The following is a 20,921-nucleotide window of genomic DNA, read 5'->3' as shown; positions in this document are numbered from 1 at the left end:
TCACATTCCTTTCATCCACCATGCTGGTGAGAAGCATTAATCTCACCTCAGATTGGGTAACTGTGGTAGGGGTAAGCCAAAGACCAGGTTTCATGTGGCAAACTCGAACAACCAGTCTGGGGAACTGTGGACTTTCTTGCAATAATCTACAAGTGAAAGGCCTGGATAGAGTGGATGTGGAGCAGATGTTTCCACTAGCGAGAGTGTCTAGGACCAGAGAGCCACAGGCTCAGAATCAACGGAACGTCCCTTTAGAAAGGAGATAAAGAAGAATTTATTTAGCCAGACGGTGGTGAATCTGTGGAATTCATTGCCACAGACGGCTGTGAAGGCCATCAATGGGTATTTTCTAAGACAGAGATTGACAGGTTCTTGATTAGTACGGGTGTCAAGGGTTATGGAGAGAAGGCAGGAGAATGGAGTTGAGAGGGAAAGATAGATCAGCCACTATTGAATGTTGGAGTAGACTCGATGAGCTGAATGGCCTACTTCTGCTCCTGTGACTTATGGTCTGGAGAAGGGTCTTGAGAAGGGTCCCAAGATGCTGTCTGAACCCCTGAGTCCATCCTTTTGTGTGTATCCTAGTACAGGTATAACTTATGAACTCATTGTTACGAACAAGTGCTAGAGTAAATCAGTGTGTCAGACAACATCTCTGAAGGTCATGGGTGGGCAACGCTTCAGGCTGGGATCCTTCTTGTCTATGAACCATATAACCATATAACAATTACAGCACGGAAACAGGCCATCTCGACCCTTCTAGTCCGTGCCGAACACATAATCTCTGAAGTCATGGGTGGGCTCAGACGCATCAGGCTGGGATCCCTTCTTCAGACAGAAGGCTTTATGCTAACGTTGGAGACACATGGAATTGAAGATGCTGGAATCCCCAGCAAAAAAAGAAAGTGCTGGAGGAACACGGCAGGTCAGGAAGCATAATAAAATTATGAGAGGCATAGATAGGGTAGACAGAGTCTTCTTTCCAGAATGGAAAAGTCAAAGACTTGAGGACACAGCTTGAAGCTGAGAGGAGCAATGTTTTTTTTACACAGGTAAACAAAAATGCTGGGGAAACTCAGAGGGTGCAGCAGCATCTATGGAGTGAAGGAAATAGGCAATGTTTCGGGCCAAAACCCTTCTTCAGACTTTTTACACAGTGTTGTGGATGCTTGAAACATGCTACCAGGTGGAGGTAAATTTAGTTTAGTTTAGAGATACAGTGTGTAAACAGGCCCTTCGGCCCACTGGGTCCAGGCTGACCAGTGATCACCTATACATCAGTTCTATCCTACACACAAGGGGCAATATACAGAAACCGATTAACCTACAAAAATGCACGTCATTAGAGTGTGAGAGGAAACCGGTGTACCCCTGGAGGAAACCCATTCGGTCACAGGGAGAACCTACAAACTCCTTACGGACAGCACCCCTAGTCAGGATCGAACCCATGTCTCTGGTGCTGTGAGGCAGCAACTCTACCACTGCTCCACTGTGCCGCCCTTGTTTGGAAATTGGATAGTAGCATTGAAAAGGGTTTTGGAGAGACACATGGAAATGGAGGGAGATGGATCACAAGCAGGCAGACGAGATTAATTTAAGATGTAGAAACAAGGAACTGCTCTTGTTTTTGTTCTTGCTGGTAGACAAAAATGCTGGAGAAACTCAGCGGGTGAGGCAGCACCTATGGAGTGAAGGAAATAGGCAACTTTTCGGGTCGAGACCCTTCTTCAGACTGATGTGAGGTTGGCCTCGACCCAAAACATTGCCTATCTCGTTCGCTCCATAAATGCTGCCTCACACGCTGAGTTTCTCCAGCATTTTTGTCTACCTTCGATTTTCCAGCATCTGCAGTTCCTTCTTAAACACAATGTGCTGGAATAACACGGCGGACCAGGAAGCATCCCTGTAGAACATGAATTGGTGAAGTATGGAATGGGGACCCTTCTTCAGACTGATTAATTTAACTTGGCAATATGTTCGGCACAGACATTGTGGGCTGAAGGGCATGTTCATGAGCTGTATACTTCTGTGTTGTAAACAAATAAAGCTGTGTGAGATCTCGTTAAGTCACTGCTCTTGGTTTCATTCAGACACGCAGAGAAACCATCCAGGTATGGCTGGTTTACCAGTCATCAGCTTGTCACTGTGACTCATTCAGTCATGCTAATACCATGGAGACTGGATTTCAGTAAACACTCGCCAGGGCCCCACCTATACCTGATACAAGGTTGAGGGGGGAGGGGGAGGTGGCAGCGAATAGAGGTAAGTGTGGCTTACACGAGAGAGGCCCAGCTGAGGTAGGACGTGGGGGAAAACAATAAACAGCTACAAGAACTCAGCGGGTCAAGCAGTACATGGGGGGGGGGGGAGGGGGGAAAAGGTGGGGGAAGGGGAAGGGGGAAGGGGAGGGGAAGGGGGGGAAGGGGGGGGGGGGGGGGGGGGGGGGGGGGGGGGGGGGTGGGGGGGGGGGGGGGGGGGGGGGGGGGGGGGGGGGGGGGGGAGAGGGAAGAGGGGGGAGAGGAGGTGGAGGGGAGGGGGGGAGGGGGGGAAAGGGGGACGGGGGGGAGGGGGAACGGGGGGGGGGGTGGTGGTGGTGGGGGGGGGGGGGGGGGGGTGGTGGTCAATGTTTTCAGTCAGGACCCTTCTCTGAGATATGGGTGGGGTCCAGATGGGTAGGGGTGAGACGGGGTGGGGTGTGGACAGGTGAGGGTGAGAAGGGTGCAGGCAGGTAAGGGTGAGGAGGTGAAGCTTGGTCCAGGTAAGTGTCTGGGGGTGGGGCTTGTGAGAGGTAAAGGTGAGAGAGAGGAGGGTGCAATGCTAGCATTTATTTTACTTTATTGTCACGTGTATCGAGGAACAGTGAAAATCTTTTGTTGCATGCTCTCCAGTCAGCAGAAAGACAATACATGATTACAATTGAGCCATTTACAGTGTATAGATACACGATAAGGGAATAATGTTTAGTGCAAGGTAAAGCCAGAAAATTGATCAAGGAATTTATTGCCACAGGAGGATGTGGAGGCCAATTCAATAGATATTTTTTAAAGCAGAGATAGATAGGCTCGGCGTTAGTGGTTATGGTGAAAAGACAAGAGAATAGGGTCAGGAAGGAGAGATAGATCAGCCATGATTGAATGGCATAGTAGACCTGAATGACCTAATTCTGCTCCTATAATTGATGAATTTATGAATCTGGGACAGGTGAGTGTCAGGGGGTGGGGCCCAGTGCAGTTGAGTGTCAGGGGGTGGGGCCCAGTGCAGGTGAGGCTGAGCTATAATGCAACTCCAGGTGAGTCTATTCCAGGGCGGGGAGGTGTGGCGTCGGGTCCAGGTGAATCGATTACAGGGCGGGGAAGCGTGACTTTGAGTGCGACAGGGCGGGGAGGTGTGGCGTCGCGCCAGGAAAGGGCGTATAGAACTGGGCTGTCTTGGGTGAAGTATACTTTGAAACTCAGAGACTGCGGTGGTACCGGGCAGTGCAGAAGTATTGGGGAACTGTCTGCGGAACAGCGAGAGCAGAAAGCTGTTGTAACCCGAGGCTGGGCACGCTCTTTTCACATCTCTCTCTCATCTCCAAACTTTGCACACTCTGAGACTTTTACAGGCACTGTGTTTTGTTTATTGTGTGCACAGAATCTACTCTCAGAGACTTTGCAAGTGAGTTTTGTTTTCACGCACACGCACACAGCAAGGGGCAAGTTTACACGCTGTTCTCTAGACCGGCTGCAGGAGAACGGAGAGCCTTTAGTAGCATCGCCGCGGGACTCGGGGAACGATGTGTGGACACGCCGGGCGGATCGCTGCCCTTGCCTCGCTGCTTCTGGTAAGACTGAACACCCCTCCCTCACAACCTCCCTCTCTCTCTCTCTGTGTTACACCCGCACCTTGTGTGAGATGTGGTTCCCTCTTCGGGAACGAACACCGAACAGCAATTTCTTAAACAGAGACGGATATTTGCTCCAAAAGGTAGAAACAAGGAACTGTAGATGCTGGTTTACAAACAATGTGTTGGAGTAACTCGTCTAATCAGACGCTGCCTGGCCCGCTGAGTTAGGAGTTCGTGTCTTTTTATTTGCACATATTTACATTTTTACCTTTTTTTCGCCTTTCATCACAGTGAGGAATGTGGAGTCACTGTGGTGGATGTTCATGTTAAAATGTATTTTGTGTTTTCTGTTGCTTTTTATTGGTATGGCTGTATGGCAAATGAAATTCCTCGTATGTTGCAAAACATACTTGTATATTAAAAGATGATAATGACGATTCAGTGCTGTCGAGATGCCTAATTTAATTGTCATACAGCAGGGGCAGGCCCTTCGGCCCCGCTCGTCCATGCCGACCAAGATGCCCCGTCTACACTAGTCCCATATGCCTGTGTTTGGTCCATATCCCTCCAATACTTTCCTATTCATGTACCTATCCAACTCTTTAAAAGTTATTGCAGTACCTGCCTCATCGAGCAGCTTGTTCCATACACCCATCATCCTCTGTGTGGCAAATGTTGTCCCTCGCGTTCCTATTAAATCTTTTCCCCTCTTGCTTTTAAACATATGTCTTCTGGCTCTTGATTTTCCTATCATGGGTAAAATAGTTGCGTCAAACAGCTGTTAGTGTTTTCTTTAAAACTATTACCTTCTAATTTACGATTATCTTCTGAAAAAGAATCTCCGCTCAAAACATCTACCCATGTTCACCAGGGATGCTGCCTGACCCGCTGAGTTAGTCCAGAACCTTGTGTCCTTTTATGTATTAACCAGCCTCTATAGCTTCTTGTTTCTAGCTTCTACTGTTAGGTTAGGGAGCCCCTCCCCCTTGCATTAAAGGTGCAATTATATGATTGTTTTGAACATTCCTTTAAGCAAAGATCAAGTTTCACAGGGGTATGTTGCAAAATTCATTCCATGGCGTGATAAAGTTACTTATTAAGCTGTCTTGCAGTTAATATTTGTACAATCCATTCTGCTCTATATCCCAACATGTTTTCGGAACTTGAGATCAGTCATGAAAACATGCCCATTGGCCCAACTTACCCACACCGACCCTTCTATACTAGTCCCACCTGCCAGCGCTTGGCCCATATCCCTCTAGACCTGTCCTATTCATGTACCCATCTAAATGTTTCTTGAATATTGCAATAATCCCAGCCTGAGCTACCTCCTCTGGCAGCTCATTCCAGTGTAATTGAACTGAATGTTTTACTATCACATGTGACGAGTCACAGTGAAATTCTTTGCTTGCAAATAGTTGCCACATGAAGGGCGCTGACTAAGTTGCAAAGTATCCTGCACCAGGTCCATCCTTGATCTTCCCCCCCCCCCCCCCCCCCCCCCCCCCCCCCCCCACCCCCCCCACGGCGGTCCCTGTCACTCCGGGCCCTCTTTTATTCCTGGTGGTGGGTTCCCCGACCCCTACGTGGGCTATCCCCGACCGTCGGCACCCTAAATGACTGGCGACCCTGTCCGGCGCCCTCATCGATGCTGCGCTGACCTCCTCCACGATCGCCACTGAGTCCCCTCCTGACACCTTTGCGCGCCGACCCAAGCCCATGCCGAGGGTTCCATCGACCACGGGCTCCATCGACACTCTCGGGAAATTCCCTGAAAGTTGTTCACATTTCTGCTTCAAAAACAAGCGCGTTGAAGTTTACTTTCTTTGTAAATTTCACTCGTGAGTTTTCCTGTGACCTAATGTCATCTACATTGAAGTGTAAGTGTGGATCAGAGGTTTGATGCAGGGATGTTTTGTTTTGGCATTTGAACACTGCCAAAATTTTAAACAAACTTTGTTTTGACTTGTTTAAACTGTTCTTTCTGTATCTTGTCTCCGTGTTCAACCTCTTCCGCATTTCAACTGTGGCCTCATCTAGGGTGTGAAACGTTTCTATATCTGAATACTTTTTTTAAAAGTCCTGAAATGTAAATATTGTTGGTCTATTGCCTCAATGGAAATGTTAACGCACATGTGTATAAAATCACAAGAGGAATAGATCGGGTAGATGCACAGTGTCTCTTACCCATAGTATGGAAATTGAGAACCCAGAGGACATGGGTTTAAAGTGAAGGGGAAACGATTTAATAGAAATCTGAGGAGTAATGTTTTCACACCAAGAGTGGTGGGTGTATGGAACAAACTGCCAGAAGAGGTAGTTGAGGCTGGGACTTTCCCAATGTTTCAGAAACATTTAGACAAGTACATGGATAGGTTGGTTTTGGAGGGTTATGGACCAAATGCAGGCAGGTGGGACTAATGTAACTGGGACTTTTGTCTGGTGTGGGCAAGTTAGGCCATAGGGCCTTTTCCATGTTTTATCACTCAGTCTCGATGAGTCTTTTAGAAAAACAAAAATTGAAGGATGACTTGGTATGGATTGGGGAAACTTGTACTGACCAAAGGCATAGGTTTAAGGTGATGGGGCCGGTTGAAATGAGATGTGCGGGGCATGTATTTTTACAGAGAGAGTGGTGGGTATCTGGAACGCACTGTCAGAGGTGGTGGCGGAGGCAGATGTGAATGTGGCGTTTAGGAGGTTTTCAGATGGGCACATGGACATGCAGAGATTGAGGGGTATGGATCAGGGGCAGGCAGAGGAGATTCATTTAACTTGCCGCCATGTTGTTGGCTGAAGGGCCTGTTCCTGTGCTGTACTGATCTATGGATATGGTCGGGTATGGATCACGTGCAGGCAGATGGGATTAGTATATCTTGGCATCATGTTTGGCATGGACATTGTGGGCTGAAGAGCCTGTGCTGTACAATTGTATAGTTGAACAATTTTATTTGTTTCATAATCCGCATCGCATTTTAATTTACCATTGATATATTTGCTACATGAAACTTCCCCACATGTTCTCTGTGTTGAGTTATAGTTTAGTTTTACTTTAGAGATAGAGGGTTGAAAGATGATTTGACCTATGACCCAACGAGTCCATGCTGATCAACAATTACCCGTACACTAGTTCTATCATACACACTCGGGACAATTTACAGAAGCCAATTAAGCTACAATTCTGCATGTCTTTGGAATGTGGGAGGAAACCGGAGCACCCGGAGAAAACCCATGCAGTCACGGGGGGGATGTACAAACTATGTACAGACAGCACCCATAGTCAAGATAGAACCTGGGTCTTCATAAGTGATTGGAGCAGAATCAGGCCATTTGGCCCATCAAGTCTGCTCTGCCATTCAATCATGGTTGATCTATCTTTCCCTCTTAACCCCATCTCCTGCCTTCTCCCCATAACCCTCTGACACCTGGTATTGGGACCTATTCTCTGGTGCAGTAAGGCAGCAACACTGATGCTGTGCTACCCTATAGCAGGTGTTTAGTTTAGAGATACAACATGGAAAAAGGCCCTTCTGTCCACCGTGTCTATGCCAATCATTGATCACCTGTTCACTCTAGTTCTATGTTATCCCACTTTCTCATCCACTACCTACACACAAGGGACAATTTTACAGAGAGCCAATTAACCTACAGACCAGCAAGTCTTTGGGATGTGGGAGGAAACTAGAGCACCAGGAGAAAACCCACGCAGTCACTGGGAGAACATACAAACTCTATACCGACAGCCCCCGTAGTCAAGATTGAGCCTGGGTTTCCGGTACTGAGGCAGAAACTCTACCACTGTCACCGTGCCACCCAGTCAAGTAGTCAAACGTTTTAAAAATTAACTTAGTTATGAGGCTTTGTCAAGGCTCAAGAGTGTTTAATTGTCATAAATTACGCAAAGGAACAAGGAAATTCTTACTTGTAACAGCCTAACATGTCTATAAGCATAATTGCAGATAAATATAATATTCACAAATTCAATTAATCAATAACCATATCTCTTTCCAAAACAAAATCCCAAATCTGTAGCTAAAGCAAAATATGCAATGCATAGTAGCTCTTAGTTGAAGGTAGAACAGTATAGCACAGGAATGTGCCATTCAGCCTATAATGTTTGTGCCGTACATGATGCCAAGCTAAACTGATCTACCAGTAGGAGATTCCTATCCTTCTATTCGCTGCATGTCCATGTGCCTTTCTAAAAGCTTCTGGGGCGGCATGGCGGTGTAGTTACTGCCCCACAGCGCCAGAGACCTGGGTTTGGTCCAAAGTCAAATGTATTCGTCACATACTGCGGGCGCTGTCTGTACGGAGTTTGTAAGTTCTCCCTGTGACCGTGTGGGGTTTTTCCGGGTGCCCTGGTTTCCTCCCACATTTCCAAAGACATACAGGTTTGTAGGTTAATTGGCTTTGATTAAAAGATGTAAATTTTCCCCAGTGTGTAGGAGAGTGCTAGTGTATGAGTGTTGCTGGTCAAAGTGGCAGGACAGCTTCGCTCAGAGCTAAGACTGAGGCGCTGCAAAGTTCTGTGGACACAGGCGCGCATGTTTTTGAAAGGCAGAAAGCATTTAAGCATTTTATCCGGATGCATCACAGCACGGTTTGGCAACAGCTCCATCCAAGACCGCAAGTAATTGCATAGAATTGTGGTCGCAGCCCAGACCATCACACAAACCAGCCTCCCTTCCATTGACTCCATCTACACTTTGCGTTGCCTCAGCAAGGCCACCAGCATAATTGAGGACCAGTCTAACCCCAGTCACTCCTTCTTCTCCCCTCTCCCATCGGGCAAGAGGCACAGAAGTGTCAAAACACGCACCTCCGGATTCATGAACTGTTTATTTCCAGCTGTTATCAGGCAACTAAACCATCCTACCAACAACTAGAGGGCAGTCTTGAGCTACTATCTACCTCACTGGAGACCCTCGAAATATCTTCAATTGGACTTTACTGCAATTTACTGTGCACTAATCATTGTTCCTTTTATCATGTATCAGCACACTGTGGATAGCTCGATTGTAATCATGTATTATCTTTTCGGAGGCTGGCTAACACGCAACAATAGCTTTTCCCTGTACCTTGATACACATAATAAACTCAACTAAAAAAGATGCTTAGAACAGTTCTACATCTGTTCTGCCACACCTCTCTTCTTGCTTTCTTCCTGGCCACCCCTGCAATCAGTCTGAAGGGTTCCTAACCCGAAACAGCACCTATCCATGTTCTCCAGTGATGCTGCCTGCCACACTGAGTTACTCCCACACTTTGCTTTTATTTATTCGGTTGGCCTACTTGATATATTATGCTTGCGCAGAGGATTGAATGCCATTTGTATTTCTACTGTACAACACTTACTTAGAAAATGAATTTAGTTTAGTTATACCTGTATTTACTTTATAGATAGAGCATGGAAACGGACTCTTCTGCCCACCTAGTCCATGCCGACCGGCAATCCCCGTACACTAGCCTACGCACCAGGGACAATTTACAATTTTTACCAAGCCAATTAACCCACCAATCTCTATGTGGGAGGAAACTGGAACAGCTGGGAAAACCCATGCAGTCACAGGGAGAATGTACAGACCACACACAGGCAGCACCCGTAGTCAGAATCGACATGGCTCTCTGGCACGGCACAGGAGCAACTTTACCACTACGTCACCGAGCCACCACCGTTCCGTAGACAAAGTCCAATGTCCACAATGGGGTAGAGGGGAATCGAACATGACCCCAGCTTATGGAAGTACTGTTCAGAAACCTGATAACAGAGGGAAAGAAGCGGTTCCTGAGTCTGGTGGTGTGCACTTTTAACCTTCTGTATCCGCTTCTATAGCTTCCTCTGGCAGCTCATTCCAGATGCGGACTACCCTCAATGTTTATAATTAAATAGCGGAAAATGTTGTCCCTGATGTCCCTCTCCCTATCATTTAACTTGAAGCAAGATTTTTTTTCTAATTAAATGATTTTATTTCCTGACATTATTGCAAAATAGTATGCTAGAATGCTGCACTTGTACATTATTTACAAGTTTTATTTCTGCTAGTTATTAGTTTATTTGTGAAACTAAAACTATCTGTTACAATTTTAGGTGTTTGCACGACTTGAAGACGCATGTTTCAACAATTCTTTGGAGGTGGTTTTAGAGAGTCGTACAATTACAGCAGGACAGCTGATTTCGAAAGGTAATTTACCACTACTTTTAAAGGTGGATTGGTTGGTGAATGTTCACATCTTGTCCATTCTGGAATTGTAGAGAACTGCAGTTGCAGGTTAGTACGCAAAAGGACACAAAGTGCTGGAGTCAATGGCAAATTAAATCTAAACCTGAACTAGTAAAGGGCCTGTTCTACTGTACAAGGTAATTCAAGAGCTCTCCAGAGTTTAAAAAAATACTTGTGGTAAGCAAGTAGAATGTATGTAGCGGGTACGTCAGAGCTCGGGGCTTCTCTTAGCGACTGGTACGCTAACGGCAGGTACTCGGGGGGGGAAACGCGGTAAGCTCGCGAAGACTCGTGAAAATTTTTCAACACGTTGAAAAATGTCCACGAGAGCCCCGAGTACCTATCAGCGGCTATTACCGTAATTCTCCGAGTTCGGATCGGGGTAAACTCGGGACAACTCTTGAATCAGCTCCTACAGTGGGACAGCCACTTAACTGAGATTCCACAATCCTCTAGCTCTGAGAATTCCAAGGATTCACTAGCCTCTGGATGAATATTTTCCTTCTCATTTTGCCCCTGTACCAACCATTTATGTAATATTCTATTTTATTATGAACATTGAGGGCAGCACAGTGGCACGGCGGTAATGTTGCTGCCTCATAGCACCAAAGTCCCGGGTTTGATCGTGACTGCACGTGCCGTTTGTAAATTCTCCCTGTGAGTGTGCGTTTTCTCTGGGTGCTCCGGTTTCCTCCCACATCCCAAAGACATGCAGGTTCAGAAGTTACAGCAGCAGATTTAGGCCATTTGGCCCATCAAGTCTACTTCATTCAATCATGCCTGATCTAAATTTCCCTTTCAATCCCATTCTCCTGATTTCTCCCCATGATTCCTGACGCCCTTTGTAATCAAGTATCTATCAATCTCCGCCTTAAAAATAACCATTGATGGTACTTCACAGCCGTCTGTGGTAATGAATTCCAGATTCACCACCTTCTGACTAAAGAAATTCATCCTCATCTCCTTTGTAAAGGTGCGTCCTTTCATTATGCAGTCCGGACAAAAATAAATATCTACGATCATTATCCTGGAATGTTGCCAGTAGTTTGTCCAATCCTCTCTGCAGGTTTGCACACATCAAGATTTGATGTGAAATGGAGAAGTGGGTTGGGTTGGAATTCTTTTCTGGGAGTGTTTTTGAAAGTAAACCTGAGAGAAAAAAAAAAGTAGGAACAAAGAACGGCAGATGCTGGTTTATACCAAAAAAAAAAAAAAAATAGAGTACAGAAGAGATTTACTAGAATGTTGCCTGGGTTTCAGCAACTAAGTTACAGAGAAAGGTTGAACAAGTTAGGGCTTTATTCTTTGGAGCGCAGAAGGTTAAGGGGGGGACTTGATAGAGGTTTTTAAAATGATGAGAGGGATAGACAGAGTTGACGTGGAAAAGCTTTTCCCACTGAGAGTAGGGAAGATTCAAACAAGGGGACATGACATGAGAATTAAGGGACTGAAGTTTAGGGGTTACATGAGGGGGAACTTCTTTACTCAGAGAGTGGTAGCTGTGTGGAATGAGCTTCCAGTGAAGGTGGTGGAGGCAGGTTCGTTTTTATCATTTAAAAATAAATTGGATAGTTATATGGATGGGAAGGGAATGAAGTGTTATGGTCTGAGCGCAGGTATATGGGACTAGGGGAGATTATGTGTTCGGCACGGACTAGAAGGGTCGCGATGGCCTGTTTCCGTGCTGTAATTGTTATATGGTTATATGGTTATATTATGAGGCTGTGCCCTCTGGTTCTAGAATCTCCCGCAAGTGGGACATCCTCTCCACATCCACTCTATCCAGGCATTTCACTGCTCGTTCTTTCAATGAGTTCGAGCCTCATCCTTCTAAACTTGGGTGATTGCTGGTCAGTGTGTACATGGTGGACCTAATAGCCTGTTTCCATGCTGTATCTCTATCCTAAACTCTTGGCAGTCCGGACAAAAATAAATATCTATGATCATTATCCTGGAATGTTGCCAGTAGTTTGTCCAATCCTCTCTGCAGGTTTGCACACATCAAGATTTGGCGTGAAATGGAGAAGTGAGTTGGGTTGGAATTCTATTCTGAGAGTGTTTTTGAAAGTAAACCTGAGAGGAAAAAAAAAAGTAGGAACAAAGAACGGCAGATGCTGGTTTTTACCAAAGATGGACACAAAATGCTGGAGTAACTCAGCGGGTCATGCAGCATGTCTGGGGAAAATGTATAGGTGATTTAAAAAAAAAAAATTTTTATTAAAAATTTTTTTTTTTTGCATGGGTCCCAACCCGAAACGTCACCCATATCCATTTTCTCCAGAGATGCTCAATGAATTCACTGATACTTTATTGAACGATACTCTATTGTCACACGAACAGAGGTACAGTGGCATTGTTTTTGCATACAACCCAGTAAAATCATACAGCAGACCCCACCTAGACAGTACACAGCCACCATGTTTCTATCGCGACAAAGATGCTGCCTGAACCGCTGAGTTACGTCAGCACTTTGTGAATGTTTAGTTTAGAAATACAGCGTGGATGCAGGCCCTTCGGCCCACTGAATCCAAGGCGAGCATGAGTCGATCCAACACACAATTTACAGAAGCCAATTAATCTCAACCTGCACGTCTTTGTAGTGTGGGAAGAAACCGGAGCACCAGGAGAACACCCTCGGTCACATGGAGAACGTATACAGGCAGCACCCGAGCTCAGCATCGAACCTGGGTCACTAACTCTGCAAGGCAGCAACTTTACCATTGCATCACCATGTCGCCTCATTCTGAGCTAGGCTACTTAGGCCTGTTCAATTAGGACATGGGACATGGAACAGTACAGCACAAGAACAAGCCCTTTGGCCCACCATGTCCGTGACAAACATAATACCAGAATAAACTAACCTCATCTACCAGCATATTATCCATTTCCCGCCATCCCGCCGTATTCCATCTAAAAGCTTCAGCAATGCCACCATTGTTTCTGCTTCAATTCAACTTTAATATCATTGCACGAATACGAGTATGGGTACAACGAAATGCAGTTTAGCGTCAGTCCATAGTATAGTGCAATATAGAAATAAAAATAAAAATACAGAATAATCAAACAATAATCGAACAATGTGGACGGAGAAACTGGAGAAGTCTATCGGCGGGACTCCGAGTTCAGCAATGTGATGGTATTATTGTAGAAGCTGTTCCTCATCCTACTGGTACGAGACCTGAGGCTCCTGTACCGCCTCCCTGATGGGAGGAGGGCAAACAGTCCATGGTTGGGGTGGGAGGGGTCTTTAATGATTTTCCCGGCCCGTCTCAGACACAGTTTGCGGTGGAGGGCATCCATGGCAAGGAGCGGGGCACTGATGATGTACTGCGCGGTTTTCACCACCCGTTGTAGTGCCTTCCTGTCCGCTACGGTGCAACTGCTGTACCATACCGTGAAGCAGGTGGTCAGGATGCTTTCGATGGTACAGCGGTAAAAGTTGGTCAGGATCTGGGGGGACAGGCGAGCTTTCTTGAGCCTCCTCAGGAAGTAAAGGCGCTGCTATTGTTTCTGCTTCCCCCATTTTGCAGAGAATATAGTACTCTGCTGAATATATTCACTCTACGCTCTGTATCTTCCCCTTTGCTCTACCTATATTATGCTAGAGTTTGAACTGCTTGTATTTATGCATGATATATGGGGCAGCACAGCGTAGTTGTAGAGCTGCTGCCTTTCTGCACCAGAGACCTGGGTTCAATCCCATTCACGGGTGCTGTCTGTACAGAGTTTGTACGTTCTCCCTGTGACCGTGTGGGTTTTCTCCGGGTGCCCTGGTTTCCTCCCACACTCAAGACTTGCATGTTTGTAGGTTAATTCGCTTAGTACAAATTGTAAATTGTCCCTAGTGTGTGTAAGGTTGTGTTAATGTGCGGGGATCGCTGGTTGGCGCGGACCTGGTGGGTCGAAGGGCCTGTTTCTGTGCAGTAGTTGGATAGTTCAATTGTATCGTGCTATCTTTCTGCTGACTGGTTCACACACAACACAAGCTTTTCACTGTACCTCAGTACACATGACTAAACTAAATTCAATAAAAGTCGAATGTGCTTTGTTTGGATAGCATGCAAAACGATGCTTTTCACTGTACCTCGGTAAACAATGATGAACCTAAGCCTAATTAATTTCTATGCGAGTTGCGATTCAGTATACTTGGCAGAGTGTTAGTGTTTGGAGTGTCTGCTTTTACTGACCTGCTCTTTTACTTGGCTTCAGTGGATTTGGATGGCTGCCAACAGGGGACATTACAGATCGGTTCCTCTGATGCACGTTTTGTCATGAAGTCTGGTGTTTTGTACGCCGTTAGTAGCTTCAATGCTACCACTGATCAAATTACCTTTGACATCTACCTCGAAGATCCTGTGACCGAGGACCCATCGAAAATTCACGTTCGCCTACTATTCGCAGCCAAACTTAAGGTTGGTAACCAACACCAAATGCACTCAGTCATACAGCATGCAAACAGGCCCTTTGGCCCAACTAGCTCAAGCTGCCCCATCAACATTAGTCCCACCTGCTGTCATTTGGTACAATTCCTATCCCTGTACTGCTCTATGGGTTTCTATGACTCCAGTGATGCTACAAAAAGGCTACAGAAGGATATGGATAGATTTAGTGAGAGGGCAAAGATAAACAATAGGCGCAGGAGTCGGCCATTCGGCCCGTCGAGCCAGCACTGCCATTCAATGTGATCATGGCTGATCATCCCCAATCAGTACCTGACCAGTATCAGTATCAGTTCCTGCCTTCTCCCCATATCCCCTGACTCCGCTATCCAGAAAACCTGCCTCCACCGCCATCAAGGCAGAGAATTCCACAGAATAACCACTCTCTAGGGGGGAAAAAAGTGTTTACTCGTCTCTGTTCTAAATGGCTTACTACTTATTCTTAAACTTTGGCCCCTGGTTCTGGACACCCTCAACATCAGGAATGTGTTTCCTGCCTCTCGCGTGTCCAAAACCTTAACAATCTTATATGTTTCAATGAGATCCCCTCTTATCCTTCTAAACTCCAAGTGTACAAGCCCAGCAGCTCCATTCTCTCAGCATATGACAGTCCCGCCATCCCAGGAATTAACCTTACCTACGCTGCACTCCCCCAATAGCAAGAATGTCCTTCCTCGAATTAGGGGACCAAAACTGCCTGCAATACTCCAGGTGTGGTCTCACTAGGGCTCTATACAACTGCAGAAGGACCTCTTTGCTCCTATATTCGATTCCTCTTGTTATAAAGGCCAACATGACATTCGCTTTCTTCACTGACTGCTGTACCTGCATACTTTCATAGACTGATGTATAAGGACCCCCAGATCCTGTTGTACTTTCCCTTTTCCCAACTTGACACCATTTAGATAGTAATCTGCCTTCCTGTTTTTGCTATCAAAGTGGATAACCTCACATTTATCCACATTAAACTTCATCTGCCATGCACCTGCCCACTCCCCCAACCTGTCCAAGTCGCCCTGCATTCTCATAGCATCCTCCTCACAGTTCACACTGCCACCCAGCTTTGTGTCATCTGCAAATTTGCTAATGTTACTTTGAATCCCTTCATCCAAATCATTGATCCCTTCATCCAAAACATGCCAATTTTAACGCCTGATTCAACTTGTATCCTATGTCCAGACTACTGTTTGGGGGCCTGTAGATTAGTCCCATTAGGATCTTTTTACCCTTGCAATTCCTTAGTTCTATCCATATTGACTCCACATCTCCTGTTTCAATGTCGCCCCTTGCAAGCGACTGAATATCATTCCTCACCAACAGGGCAACCCCACCCTCTCTGCCCACCTGTCTGACTTTTTGAAGGAGGTATACCGATGAATATTCAGTAACAGCCCTGGCCCTCTTGCAGCCATGTCCCAGTAATTCCCACAACATCATACTTGCCAGTTTCTAACTGAACCTCAAGCCTGTCCACATTATTCCTTATTCATATACAGCACTTTGACCTCCATATTCACTTCCCCCCCCCATCATTGCTCGCATTGGCCCTGACCTTACTCTGTTGTCCCTTCTCGAGCTTTACTTCTCATTAATTCGAGAATCTTTTGTAATTTTTCCTGTACCCACTTCCCCTTCAACTCCATCTTTATACTCTCAATTTGTCAATCCCTCCCCCATGTGGGTAAATGAGGTGCATTGGGGGTAAATAAGGTAAATGTGTCGGGAAATCATTCTGTCAAGCCAGTGGCTTTACCAGACATTGGGTAGGCTCCACATGGAGTACATAGTGCAGTTCTCGTTGCCCCTTTACAGGAAGGATTGGATGCTTTGGAGAAAGTGCAGAAGAGGTTTACCCGAATGCTTAGGAAGGAACTGCAGATGCTGGTTTAAACTGAAGATAGACACAAAAAGCTGGAGTAACTCAGCGGGCCAGGCAGCATCTCTGGAGAGAAGGGGTGGGTGACGTTTCAGGTCAAGACCCTTCTTCAGACTGGTTATGGATAAGGGAACAAGAGATATAGACCATGATGTGGAGAGATAAAGAACATTGAATGAAAGATATGTAAAAAAAGTAACAATGATAAAGGCAACAGGCCATTGTTAGCTTTTGTTGGGTGAAAATGAGAAGCTGATGCGACTTGGCTGGGGGAGGGAGAGAGAAACCTAGTTCGATGCTAAATACAGGTACAGTATGTAAGGAGTTTGTACATTCTCCCTTTGACCGCATGGGCTTCTGTAAGTTGTAAATTGTCCCTAGTGTGTAGGATAATATTAGTGTACAGGGTGATTGCTGGTTGACACTTATTTGGTGGGCTGAACGGCCTGTTTCCATGCTCTTTGACTAACCTTGATTGATCTCTCTGGAACTAAAGGGAATTGAATATTACCCATTCCTTCAGAGTGGTGGTGGGGTATCTGGTCTGAGAGGGGAGTGGTGAGCTGCCAGACTGAGAAGGGCTACCATGAGGGATGGGGGGGTTGGGGGTGCTCCCGAGAATGAAGAGGGGACCAAGCAGGTGCGGTGGCCAAAGGTTGGCGGATGTAGTGGGGGGGGGGGGGGGGTTAGTTGGCACATGCGGCAGCAGGCAGTGGATAGGAATCTTTGTTCTTTGTATCTTTGTTGGCGCCAAAATGGTGCGACACTTGTGTACTGCCTAGGTGAGGTCTGCCGTATGGTTTTACCGGGCTGTATGTGCAACAAAGCATTTCACTGCACCTAGATATGTGCGACACTAAACTACCGTTGATCTGAGAGCCAACAATGATTTGATCCCATGTCGTATAGAGATGTGGTCCTTGCCTGACTCGGGGCTGCAGCAGTAAAATTAATTATTACCAGCCTGTGATTCACCAACATTGATTTGTTATTATATGGTGGGCAGGCTTGGGTTTATTATTGTCGCGTGCACTGAGGTACAGTGAAAAGCTTTGTCTTGCACGCGATCAGATAATACTATACATAAATCCGATCAAGTCAATCTCCAGTACAATGGGTAGAGCAAAGGAGAAGATACAGAGTGCAGTATATATTTCTCGGCATTATAAACAAGCTGAAATAGTGTTAGATATATCCCAGGATGGAAATAACAAATACTGGAGGGTGTAGTTCTTGGGTGAAAGGGGCAAAGCTTAAAGGAGATGTGCAGGGCATGTTTTATTTTTTATACAACAGGATGGTAAGTGGCTGGAACCCTCTGCCATGGGTGGTGGAGGCGGAGGCAGATGAGTGGCATTCAAGAAAATTATGGATAGGCCCATGGCAATTAAGGGATATGGATTATGTGAAGGCAGATAAGAATTGGTCCTGGCATCATGTTTGGCACAGACATTGTGGGCTGAATTGCCTGTTCCTGTGTTGTACGGTTCGACGTTCTAAATACTAATGAAAATATCACTAGAACATTTGGAGATGCTGAAAGATTTCTGGGTAGAGGTTTAGAAGAGTAGTGGTTGTATGTCCATCTGGGCAGGTCCATCTCTAGCATCTACTCTCCATGAGAGCGTAGATCTTCCTGTGGATCTCTCTCTGGGATAGTCGGTTCTTCTCTGCGCAGATCTACTATTTCTGGAATAGCAGAGCCTTCTCTGGGATGATCTATCTCTCCCTGGGGTGGTAGGTCCTTGTCTGTGAAGATCTATCTCTGGGATAGTTGTTCCTTTGATGGGATGAGTCGCCACACACCTAAGCAGCATGTTAGACCTGTCGGTGGTATTCCATGGGCAAGCAATCAAGAACTGAATGCACTACCACCAGATGTCCTGAGTTGGCTTCTTGTGGTTGTGGAGGACATTGTATAAACATCTCTCCATCTTCAAACAGAGAGAATGTTACCTGAAATGTGTTTTCTGTACTTCAAACTGTGTTGCAGGAACAGGGTCGGAAGCGAAGAGCTGTTCTACTGCACCGGCAGAAGAGGCGTTGGCAATTTATTCCTTTCAAACTCACGGAGAACTCCGAAGGTCCTTTCCCCAAGTATTGTCAAACTGTAAGTTGTAATGTTCTCTATTATTTGAATGAATGTTAATTTAAGGAGAGAAAAATATCCTTAAGTTCGGTACGATCCTTGTAAATCAGATGGAGGAGTCTGAAGAAGGGTCACCTTTTCATGTGCTCCAGAAATAGGAAATGGGGCCATTGGCCCAACTTCCCCACACTGGCCAATATGTCCCATCTCCACTAGTCTCATTTGCCTGCATTTGGCCCATATCCCTCTAAACCTGTCCTATCCACGTAGCTGTCCAAATGTTTCTTAAGTGTTGCCATAGTGTCTGCATCTACATGGAGTTTGAGCGATACATAATGGAAACGGACCATGCTGGTCATCGATCACCCATTCATGCTAGTTCTATGGAGCAAAGGGGAAGATACAGAATGCCAAATATAGTTCTCAGCATTGTAGTGCATCAGTTCCAGAGTCAAAGTCTAATCCCCACAATGGGGTAGAGGTGAATCGGACAGTACCCTAAATTGTGGAAGGACTGTTCATAAACTTGATAACAAAGGGGAAGAAGCTGTTCCTGAGTCTGGTATACTCTGAATTACAAACTGCATTAATTGCACTCGGATCTTTTGGCTTTATTTTTTGCATAAATTAGGTTATTTAATAAATGCTTGTTTACTATCTATTGAGTACTGTGTTTACAGACCTATTGTACTACTGCAAGTATGACCCATTAATCTGTTTTGTTGCATATTATTATAAAACTCTCCTACATCTTGATTCTGGTGGTGTGCACTTTCAAGCTTCTGCATCTTCTGCCCAATGGGAGTGGGGAGAAGAAGGAATGAGTGGGGCAAGTCTTGCCTTGTAGAAACAAGGAACTGCAGATTTTGGTTTCCAAAAATACCCCACAGTGTCATGGAAACTGGCCCAACTTGCCCACACTGACCAACATGTTCCATCTACACTAGTCCCAACTGCCTGCATTTGGTCCATATCCCTCTAAACCTGTCCTATCCATATACTTGTCTAATTAATTCTTAAACCTGCCTCAACTTCCTCCTCCGGCAGCTTGTTCCAGCCATCCATCAACCTTTGTGTGAAAATGTTAGCCCTCGGATTCCTCTTAAATGTTTCCTTCCCACTTCAGCTTCAACCTATGTACCCTGGTTCAATATTCTCTCTCCTCTGGGTAAGAGACTCTGTGTCCATCCAATTATTCCCCTCGTGATTTTATACATCTCTCTATAAGATCTCCCCTCAACCTTTTGCACCCGAAGGAATAGAATCCCAAGTGCTGGAGTTACTCAGCAGGTTGGACAGCATCCCTGGAGAACATGGCTAGGTGATTGGTTTGAGTCGGGACCCTTCTTCAGTCTGATTGTAGTTCAGACAGTCTTTACTTATGTTGACTGCCTTTCCCAAGGCAGCACGAGGTATATTTCACTTTCATTGCATCCACGGTAGTTTGCTGTGAAGCATGTTTTTTTTTTTTCAGATAAGGTCAGACGATGAACAGGGTCATACAATTTCTTACCATATATCGGGTTCAGGAGTTGATAAACCTCCAGTCGACTTGTTCCGTGTAGAGCATGACACTGGGAAAATCTTTGTGTCGGGGCCTGTGGATCGAGAGGAATATTCGTCGTTTAAAGTAAGTCACTGGAGAGTTATTTTCTAAGTATTCCAAGAGCTGAACTATATTCTGAAAGCTGACTTCTGCTGACTGGATAGCATGCAACAAAAAGCCTTTCACTGTTCCTCTGTACAGGCAACAATAATAAACTAAAGCATGCTTCCTCAAGTCCTGGTATTTACTGTCATTAAATGATTAGTTAATCATAGAGTGTGGATGCAGGCCCCTCAGCCCAACTTGCCCACACAGGCCAACATGCCCCATCTACACTAGTCAAACCTACCTGCGTTTGACCCAAATCCCTCTATCTGTCCAATCCACGTACCCGTCTAAATCCTTCTTAAATATTGCAGTACTACCTGCCTCGGGTACCTCCTCTGGCAGCTTGTTCCATACACCCACCACTGTTTGTGTAACCAAAAATATTAAATCTTTTCCCCCTGACCTTAAACCTATGTCCTCTGGTTCTTGAATCCCCTACTGTGCATTTACCTGATCTATTCCTGATTTTGTACACCTTCATAAGATCACCTCTTCTCATCCCGTGTTCCAAGGAATAAAGTCCCAGCCTGCCAATTTGTGAATAAATATTAAACCTAACTTTGGCTTTTCAATTCCACAGCTGATTGGGAAGGCAATACGAAAGGGAGGCGATGTGTATGAGCGGCTACTCGACCTGACCATTAAAGTCATCGACGTTAATGACAATGTCCCAATGTTTACTGAAAAAGTGTTTGATGTGAACTTTCCCGAGTGTTCAGCAGCCGGTAAGGATATGTTAATTTTTGCGCCAATGATCTGATGTGACTGATTGATAGAACAATGTGACTGAGTGAGAGGATGGGGATGTAGGAG

At 45.7% G+C, this 20,921-nt stretch overlaps 1 protein-coding gene across 1 annotated transcript in view; it reads left to right on the top strand.

The window, feature by feature from the left end:
• Positions 1-3,424: 3,424 nt before the first annotated feature.
• The window catches only part of LOC129696422 (desmocollin-3-like), a 34,976-nt gene continuing 17,479 nt past the window's right edge, over positions 3,425-20,921 (top strand). Inside the window, exons 1-6 of the mRNA XM_055634303.1 lie at positions 3,425-3,823; positions 9,918-10,011; positions 14,260-14,462; positions 18,359-18,475; positions 19,929-20,084; positions 20,689-20,833. Coding sequence (XP_055490278.1) covers positions 3,776-3,823; positions 9,918-10,011; positions 14,260-14,462; positions 18,359-18,475; positions 19,929-20,084; positions 20,689-20,833 — 763 coding nt within the window. The 5' untranslated portion in view covers positions 3,425-3,775. The remainder of the gene's footprint in view (positions 3,824-9,917; positions 10,012-14,259; positions 14,463-18,358; positions 18,476-19,928; positions 20,085-20,688; positions 20,834-20,921) is intronic.

The sequence above is a fragment of the Leucoraja erinacea genome, chromosome 4 (assembly GCF_028641065.1).
Source record: "Leucoraja erinacea ecotype New England chromosome 4, Leri_hhj_1, whole genome shotgun sequence".
NCBI classification, from domain to species: domain Eukaryota; kingdom Metazoa; phylum Chordata; class Chondrichthyes; order Rajiformes; family Rajidae; genus Leucoraja; species Leucoraja erinaceus.
The sequence above is the reverse complement of the archived record's forward strand: the minus strand, read 5'-3'. Positions and strand labels throughout refer to the sequence as shown.